Genomic DNA, 10,134 nt, shown 5'->3' on the forward strand with positions numbered 1-10,134 from the left:
TTTAAATCAATAGTCTTGTTTTCTTGTTTATCGTCTGATAACATTAGTAATATGTTTTTGCCCCTGATCAGCATGTATGCACAATACATCTCTGATCAACACACTGTCTTCTTGTGCGGTTAACACCCCCTCCCCCTTCTCCCCTAAATAAGAGCTCGGGCCGTGTGTGTTCACGGTCAACATACCTGTACTGCTCTCTCACCTGGGGTCAATTAGTAACCTCGAATAGTACCTGGTTCTACAATCTCTCACCAGGGGGCGTTTTTACTTGCCTTGTAAAACGAAAATAGATTATAGATTCACACCAACTTGGTAATTATCTAAAATGAAACTATAAATATCAATCTTTAGCACTTCTTTTGTTCTTTTAAAATATGGATATATATTAAAATAGCTTCAATATGTACGGCACTATTTTGTTTAGAATTTTTACACACATTTTCATTTTGAAATCAAGGAGACAAAGTTAGAAAGTATTTACTACCAGAGAGCTTAAAACACATAACATCACTGGCAAAACATACAAAGCAATCAATGTTTATACAATTTTTGTTGACATTTAATTATTTGACAATCTGCACTACTTTTTAGACGACAGAGGTGTAAGCAGAGCGCGTCCTCTGGTGAGAGATTACCTGGTTCTAATGAAACGCATCTATTTATTTTCGAGATTTTGTTCCTAACTTGTGTGAACAAACTTATCAAAGATTTTGTTTGAAATAAGTTAAGTAATTGTACAATTTATGGATTTAAAAATCATCCCATTGATTGAATTTAAATAGAAATTCAAATAAATCAATTTAATGAAATGAAGTCCCTAAAATCAATCCGCTGATTTATTTCATTTGTACAATGTCTCCATTATGTTTATGAAAATAAGTCTAGATCTTTTAATAAACTTTTTAAAAAAAATACTGCACTTATGGTACATGAACTTTCGAATCATCGGGTTTTCTGCGTAATACGGACAGAATTAATTCTAGGAAACAATTTCATTGATCGTAGAGACGGATGAAATAGTTCTAACATTCAAATCTATGAAAATTAGCTCGCATTATTTTTAAGGGTATATTTTACTATAATAATAAAACAAAAGATTTCGCCTGGTTCGGTCGGGACCATGCAAGGCAAGTTAATACACCGAATCAATTGATAGTATAAATTCATTCTTTACTTATATAATTTTATTTAAAAATTCAATATTATTTATGGCTATTTGGTTATGTCTTGTTTAATTATCTAATTTTTTGTTATTATAAGAACCAGTTCACTCAAAGTCTAATAAAAATAATTTATAATTATTCAGGCGGAAAAGTCGCATTTCACTCTTTAAATATTTGTTAATATTTGTTAATTAATTTCTGTGTTTTGTATTGTAAAGAAAAAAGTGTAAAATCAAATTAAAAAAAAATGATGAAAAAAGAAAAGAAAATTTGTCAATCGTCAAAACTAGTGGTCCAAGCCCATAAAATCTTATTTCGAGGGGGGGGGGGTGTTGAGGGTTGAGGGTTATGGGTTGTTAGGATCCGATTTCTTTTTATTATTAAGCACTTCCATTAAAATTTTTTTTTCTCATATTTCTTTCTTTGACTACACTGTAATGTGACTGTTGAAAAGGGAGGGGGGGGGGCTAAACCAACTTCACTTTGTTCAATGCATATATAAATTATGTCTATCTTTGCAAAAAAAGTGAGGGGGGTGGGGGCTAAGCATCCTTAACACCCCCCTTTCCCGACGCCCATGGATTAAATCACATTTGTGAAAACTAAGTCGTAAATATGTGTTTTTGTGCTGTTGAATTTAGAACCGCATTCATGATCAAAATTCCATGACCCGGATGAGTTTTCAACGGACTAGGGTCTAAATTCAACATCTAAGGTCTCAGTATTCAACGTTGAATAATGACATCTTGGGTCAATTTTCAACCCGGCCAAAATTCAACGTTACACCGGATGTGATGCCTATATTTCCTCAAAATGAATGATTTTCATTGAATATCTGGAAATTCTCAAAATAAAGAAAAAAAGAGCTGCAGATTTAAATGTACACTATATAACGACTAATCATTCTCATATGTTTCAGTAGCATAAATGACAGTTTCTTGACCTGAAGTCCAAAAGTTGCTACACTACGTCAAGTTAGAAAAAATTCGACCACATTATCTGAAAAACACGCATTTAAAAGCGCCAAGAATATAACTTTCGCTCAGATTAAGATATTCATAAACCTAATGCATGGTAGAAATCGGGCTGCATTTGTTGTATATGGCGGACTAGGATATTTTAATTATATGGTCGAAAAGGGGGGATGTTAAAGATTTACCGGGTATTTGTTTCTTTCTAAGATCTAAAAATAACATTTAATGTTTAAATAGAGCATTAATTTTTTTGTAAATTTACTTTTTACCTAAATATATTCATTTTCAATGTTATCATCAAACTTTAGAAGGTAACACATAACTCTTAAAACATCCCCCCTTCTTGCTATCAGTCATTTTGAGGAAATATAGGCATCACATCCGGTAAAGAAAGAAGGACTTTTTTCCGGCATTTTAGTACAGTACTTATTATTAACAGCTTCAAAACCTTGAAAACCCAAAATATTGTTAAAATTTTATTAAAAATGCAAAATTTTGAATTCTGTTAATAGGGCTAAAAAGCAACTTCCGGTAATGGAAAGGAATTCATTCAACGGTTAAATAATTGATTTCGCAAAGTAAAAGATGTTCTAACTTTTTTGGTACGTAATATAACCTGTATATAATTTTCACCCTAAAATTAGATTGTTGCGTTTCTATTGACGGTGAATATACAAACTGAATAGCACAGATATACCTCTTAATGTCTGAGAATATAAAGAATACAGACACTACAAACTACAAATGTAATTTAAATGTCCTCTCGAAATGACATGAGTTTTTTGACTCTGGTGTTTTTCAAAAGTCATCGATGTTAAAATATGAACAAAGTATACCGTTTACAATAAAAGGCGTCGTTTATATTTTGTTTGCTGTCCTTTGCAGGTGACACAAAATGCATAAAAAGATCACGACAAAACAATAAGATAAAAAAAAATATTTATTTGCTTCAAGATATGCACGAGTTAACATCCGCGTTAATAAAATAACATTGATTAAGACGTTTGAAGGACAAAAATAGCTAATAAAGGAAGATTGCTAGATATCAAACTTTTAGGAAGTTGTATATCAATCTTATATTTAAGATGAAAATGATTTTGATGTATAAATTTTCATACCATTTTTTGTACAGAACAGGGGGCAGATTTTCCAAAAGCACTTTGCTTCGAAGCTAAAGATATTGCTGAAATTATGGATGTCTTAAAAACGATGAAAGATGCGTATCCAAAGGAGTCTGATGCTTCAATTTCTAATCATCTACTTGAGTCTCTAGACATTGGCGAATTTAAAAACAAATTAAAATCTTTGGAGAGTAGAGTAATTTTAGTGGATCCTACAAATCTTTGCAAGGATAGTACATGTAATGTTAGTGATGGTCATGTTTGCATCTACAGAGTAGAAGTAAATCCTTCCAACAGACTACTTATTGTGAAGGAGGTAAATTTGATATTTTTAATTTTTTCTTTAATGCACATTTGTTATTCAAATTACATTGGACCGGTCACGGTAGCCTAGCAGTAGAGCGTTCGCTTCGTGATCGGGAGGCCCGGGTTCGATTCTCGTTCGCGGCGCCGCGTCATACCTAAGACGTAAACAAAGGAATTGACTGTTCCTTCGCCAAGCGCTCGGCACTAGAAGTGAAAGTCACGGGTCTTTCGGATATGACCTTAAAAACGTAGGTCCCGTGTCACGGTAGGCGCTGGCACGATAAAGAATCCTCACTGCTCAATGGCCCTGAGTGCCGAGTATAGGTCTAAATTTGAAGCCCTTCACCGGCATACGGTGACGTCTCCATATGAGTGAAAAATTCTCAAGAGGGACGTTAAACAATAAACAATCAATCAATCAATCAATCAATCAATCAAATTACATATTCCTTTGAAGTACATACTTTTACTTCGCAAAAATATATCCGACTAATAACTCCTCACACACTATCCTTTGTAGCATGAAAAATGCAAAATGTGAGAATTAATACACGTTTATTTTATGGAAATCAAACAAATTAAATAGACTTCATTTCATGTTTTTTTTTCTTTTGCAACACAGCTAACAAGTACCTTAGATACACTAGAAAGCACAGCGCACCTTCCAAGATTATTTCTTGTAAGCAGTCATTCTGTGTGTATTATAGATGCAAAACTAGCTGTTTACAAACAATTCAAATACCTGTTCAAATTCCATAACTTTAGAGTCATCCATGAATTAGATTCAAACAAGGAGTTTCTCCTTTACTGTTGTAAACACACGATCGACTCATTTCGAAGTGCAGTTGAAAAAATTGTGCAAAATTTACGGAGGAAAGAGATTCAAAGAATTGTGGAAAATGCCGCATTTTATTCGATTTCATTAGATGCTATTAAACAACATTGCCAAAATCTGGAAATTATTGATGAAGGTCGCAATATCGAATCTGTCCATGATGGAAGTTATTTAAAGCATTCTTCAAGGTTTAGTACTAGCACTATAAAAACAATTATTACAAAAACAATTGAAAAAATTGGAGATAAGTTTACTTTCGAGGTTTTGATTAGACTCGAATTACTGATTTTGGAAAAAGGTAATAGATCTAACTTTTTAAAAGACATCAAAAGCAAGGGATTCGGAATGCAGATGGTGAGAGATTATTTGTATGGAAGCGTTGTACGGTTTTTGAACCCATTACTGACCATAATGATGGTTATTAAAAAGGAAACAGTTACAGAGTCTGTAAATATCAACTCCGTGGAATGGCGACACAAAATAGGAAAAGAAGTATACGACATCATACAAGGAATGAAGGACAAACTCATCTATGAAATAGTTTCTAAATTGAAACATATATTTGATAAAACTGAAAGTGATCTGATGGAATTAGTTGGCCGATTGGGGACTGCAAGCCGAAAGATACCCATTAGAGACCAAATGAAACGTATGTTACTCAAATTATTAATTAGTAAGGTTTAATTTTTTTTCGATAAACTGAAACTTACCACAGGTAGTTTTAAGGTTTTACCAAATGTTCAACCAAGCGACTTTCTCTACTCCTCACTAAAATATCAACAGTAGTGAAGAAGAAGAAGGATATGGAGATATCGAACAGTATTCAATCTCAAAGTCCAAAAAACAATACAAAATAAGATCAGGGCAAACAGAGACATCCAAATCATCAGAGATGGTGTCAGGTGCGATTGAGGAATGAGCATCTCCTGATGACCGGTCACACCCGCCTAGTGCTCCTTGTCATGATTGGGAAATAACGGACAAAATCCGTCGTCAATACATATAAACATACGTATAAATAGTTGTCTTACAATTAGTTTAATTAACGGCAGTCAGCATTTGGCTCAATAATGAATTGTATATTCTGACAATGTCATTGTATCGACCATAGAAATTACGAAATAATAATAATGACTTTTAACGAGACTGCTGATATCCTTGTTTCATCAACTTGCTGCTTGTCAATAATTTACCTCGTTTTAGAAATTGTTCATACATATAGCATACTCTTACGTATCGGATCAACCGACATATATACACCCCGTTTACATGTGACGAAGGTATCCTCCTGCATAAGTAAGGGAAGTTGACGATAGAAAAGTTAAAGTCATCAGGTTTATCATATTGCTTGGTTCTTAAATTACCATTAAAGTTTGTTTCAAGTAAAATATCCAAGTATGAAACAGATGTGTCAGTCTCGGTGGAATTTTTTATCTCAAGCTCACCAGATTATATATCGTATGGACGTAGGAATGGAAAGTACCGTTGTTAATCGATAATACGTCGTCGATGTATCTAATGTCGTGTTGAATGCCACAGCAAGTGTTTTCGTCTTTCAAGCATCAGATTTTGCACTTATTCTGCTTAACATGAATATAATAATAGGTCTTATAACGGAGTGCAATTGGTGCCCATTAAGATTGTTGGAATATCTGGTCTCCAAAACAAAAAACCAAATTGATATTGTCAATAAAAAATTCAAGCTTCCTTTTGATGTCAACCTTAGAGTACTTGTGTATGCAATCAGAATGTGTTTTAACGAAATAATTTTGCAAATGACCAATAACCAGGTCAGTTAATTTAAGAGTTGCATTTTTATTGAAAAAGTAGCTGTCAATGATTTCAATAATTTTAGTGAAATATTAAAATCGACATATGATGTTGAAGAATTACTTCCTTAGAAAGGGAAGTATAAGTATGATAAGGATTTCCACTTGTAGAATTAAATCCAGATTCTTCTAAATTACAATTTATATAAGGAGTATTAGAAACGAAGAAATGTTATTTCGAGAGTACTGTGCAACAAAATGGTATACATCAGAAGTAGATACTTAACAAATCCAAGGAACGTTTAAAAAATTCAAAATCATAAGAATTTTCCAAAATCAACACCTTTGTAATTTAGACTTTTTGCCGTTATTCACAACCATTCCCCACGATGAATTATTTCCAGGTTTTTTTCATAAAATTGATAGTTGCTTTTTCAATAAAAATAGGGACTCATTACTGTACCCGACTAGGATAAGGCTGTCAGTAATATATATAACTGTACTTGCTTCTCTGAACTGCCTTTATATGACGTCATAATAGAAAATAACGCCAGGTCACTGCGTACTTGAGCTGCTGGGTAGAGAAAGTGCCATACTATTTACATGGCATATACATTGGGGGAGGGGGGGGGTGCTGTTTAATTCAAGTGTTCGCAATGAATTTAAGGTATGATGTTAAACATTTGAAATTTAGATACACCTTTTTCTTTCGATTGTCCGATGTGCACACATATAAACAATAGCTACATGTAAAAATTATATATGAAACACTCTCTTACACGTCCGTAGACGGAGAAAGAATTTATGAATCATGTTTACATTCGACTGGCACAAGTGAAAAACAAAGATTAATTGAAGATATTCCGTGTGAATCTACAAGAAGTGTGTCCTCTTACTGAATTTGGTATAAATTGCAATAATGAGTGGAAAAAAAGAGTATAAAGTAAAAATTATTCCTGCCCCCCCCCCCCAGCACTTTCTATGTACCAGAGATCACGATGAATTGATCTATGCAACAAATTTTGCACAATATACTTGTTTTGCACTTATGCCAAAGCAATTTTTGTGCAACATTTAAGAATATCATAAATGCCCGTCACGTGATCAAAACAGCCTTATGACATCACAAAAATTCCTCAATTCAATACCTGAATAAATTATTATCGTAGGTTCACTGTCATTTTTATCAAAAATTTCATATTGGAATAAAATTCTAGCTCAAAAGAAAAGGTATATTTTTAAAGCATTTCAAGCCTTCGGAACAGCCAATTCAGAACTGCGATATATTTTTTTGCAATATATCTACGGGGACGTTGCAAAGTCATATCGTAACTTTTATGTTCTATTGAATGACCTTGTCAGCAGATACAATTTATCATTGAGTAATATGCTGACTTATGTTTTAGTTAGGCCATTATTTATGCACTGTATTGTCGATGGATTTTCTGTTATTTCCTGATCTTGACTGGGAGCACTAGGCGATTGTGACCGGTCGGCCGAGGATTCTCATTGTTCCATTGGAACTGATCCCACTTCTGATGTTAGGAGGTCTGTGTTGCCTCTGCTCCTATTTAATAATCTTAATTTACTTTTGAGCTTGAATACTCTTTGTTATCTCCATATATTTTATATACCTTAGGAATAAACAAAATTTAATTCTTTAAAACTGTATGCAATACAAATTATTGACATGCGATGGAAATAACCGATGTGGGTAACTTAAAGGTAACATTCAGACACCTTTCAACACATTTTAGTGAGCATCAAGTTGACTGTACATTATTTTTTTCTTTATTTAGCTAACTATCCCAATACCAAATAGTCTTCTTTGAAACAAATACTTTAAGTGTTTAATGCATCAAAACATTTATCAACAAGCAATATTTATATTTAGTGTAATTTATGTTTGAAATCCGTAAGAAATGCTTTCAAATCACTATAACACATGCGAAACCTTGTCACTTGAAAGGTATTTTTTATCACTGCTTTACATCAAAATACTTTATTTATGTTCATATCTCAATACTTTCCATTTTTTAGTTATAGATGAATGGATGCTTCGTGAATTTCGAATAGAGAATATCGAAAGATGTCCATCAGTTCTTCACTTTATAACAGGAAGAAAGAAAAACGCAATAGTTATGAAAGTATTTTTACAAAACGCGGAAGACAAAGCAAAGATATTTTGCAGGGATCATGCAATAAATGTGCCTGATAATGCTTTATTTGAATATATTGATGTATCCCTGAAGTCAGACTCCAAAACGAGTTTTACTGCTATTATGCAAAGAAAAGAAAAAGGTTTTCATATAAAGAGTGAAATAAAAAGGCGCATGAAAGACATCCTAAAAAATAAAAAAGAGGAATTGTTTTCAAAGCATTCAAATTTAGTTTCGATAAGCATGAGTCCAGTTAAATATTCTGGAGACGACGTCATTCATAAAGAGTGTATAGTTTTATATTGCCTAGATGCAGATCTGATTCCATTTGGAGAAGAGCCTTTACCAAAATCTCTTGAAGAGTTTGAATGCATCATTCTAGAAGATTTTATTCAGTTCGGAAGATGTGAGAATTGTAAAGGCCTAAATAATGGATGTAGCGTTGGTAGATACGGAGATCTTTCATCGGGAACTTTGGGATTTTTTGCAAAGAAACAATCACATCCATCCCACAATGGATTTCTTACTGCTGCTCATGTGGCATTAACAGACGATGTTATTGCTTCACTGAATGAAAGAAAACTTTCTGATTATTCTTTTCAAAATAATACTTATCAAATTGTTCATCCGTCCTTTGAAGACAGTGCTTCTAACAATATCGTTGGGCAGGTCGACGATTCGTTTTTTGGAAATTACAATTTTGTTGGAATAGATGCAGCTTTTATCAAAACTGATGTACTTATGCATAAACGTATGTAAAACAGTTGGTTCTTCTATAGCATCATTTTGACTTTGATTGAATTCTTCTTACATTTTAGAAAATTATAGTGTTTTATATATCTTTCTCATTTTCAGATGAATTGCAATACTCATCAATCAATTTTGACCTAGATTCCGATGAAGAGTATGAAGTCATCAAAAGGGGAAGGACAACAGGTGAAACGAAGGGAATTTTGAAAGAATGCACTTTTCTGATCCGTAGGCCTTTTCCAGACCGTGCCGGAGTCTATCTAACCTTAGACAACTGCTATTCAATTTTTGATTCAAATTCACAGATTTTCTTTTTACCCGGAGATTCCGGTGCTGCCGTGTACGTTTGCAATAAATTGGATAATACTCGACAACCACTGGGACTTGCATTCGGTAAAATGACGAATTTTCCAGTAACCTTCGTTTCTCCCATTGACAAAATTGCTGATGTCTTGAACCTTTCTATTCTTCAACCTGCAGAACCAATGGAAATTCCTTAATTCAAACATATGCTACGAATGTAAAGTTATGACATATAAACAGTCATATAGTTTATGTAGGAAATGAACTGTTAACGAATCATGCTTTTGTATGAGTACATTTTGTGTCATGCTATTATATGTTACTTATACAGTGGATCTCATTTATCTGGACGCTTTCGTTCCCAGTGAATTTGTCCGGATATGTGAAGCGTCCGGATACCTGAATCACCAGTCATACAAGACAAAATAACATAAAAAATACGTTCTGATGAAAAATCGTCTGGATACTGAAGCATCAGGATATCTGGCGTCCAGATATCTGAATGTCCACCATAGATATGTTTTGACTCTCAATTATTAATTATGTATCACATATCACTTGTAAGATTTTCCCGATATGTTTTTGTATAGAGTGGGGTGTTTATTTTATTTAATTTAAAACGATTTCTGACGATGAACGTGAGATTAACATTCACTAATTATAGCCCCCCACATCAGAAAAGATATCACAAACAAAAAATACAAAGTCCCGTCCAGCAAAGGTTTAACCAAGCCCCTACTTTTACTTCTTTCAA

General features: G+C 33.4%; 1 protein-coding gene across 1 annotated transcript; it reads left to right on the plus strand.

Annotated features, from left to right (window-relative positions):
* Window positions 1-4,813: 4,813 nt before the first annotated feature.
* On the plus strand, window positions 4,814-9,587 carry LOC134256385 (uncharacterized). The gene is made up of 3 exons (XM_062739034.1): window positions 4,814-5,048; window positions 8,209-9,078; window positions 9,183-9,587. Exons 1-3 carry the CDS (start codon window positions 4,814-4,816, stop codon window positions 9,575-9,577), a joined length of 1,500 nt encoding a protein of 499 aa, XP_062595018.1. The 3' UTR covers window positions 9,578-9,587.
* The last annotated feature ends 547 nt before the right edge of the window (window positions 9,588-10,134 follow it).

The sequence above is a fragment of the Saccostrea cucullata genome, unplaced genomic scaffold (assembly GCF_032062105.1).
Source record: "Saccostrea cucullata isolate Sc308-1 unplaced genomic scaffold, CSIRO_AGI_Scuc_v1 ctg2564, whole genome shotgun sequence".
Lineage (NCBI taxonomy): Eukaryota > Metazoa > Mollusca > Bivalvia > Ostreida > Ostreidae > Saccostrea > Saccostrea cuccullata.

Excerpts from the sequence above, each read along its gene's own strand:
- LOC134256385 (XM_062739034.1), top strand. The coding sequence starts at position 4,814 with ATGGTTATTAAAAAGGAAACAGTTACAGAGTCTGTAAATATCAACTCC. Across the intron at positions 5,049-8,208 it reads CATTAGAGACCAAATGAAAC|TTATAGATGAATGGATGCTT; the intron begins GTATGTTACTCA and ends TCCATTTTTTAG. Across the intron at positions 9,079-9,182 it reads TGATGTACTTATGCATAAAC|ATGAATTGCAATACTCATCA; the intron begins GTATGTAAAACA and ends TCTCATTTTCAG.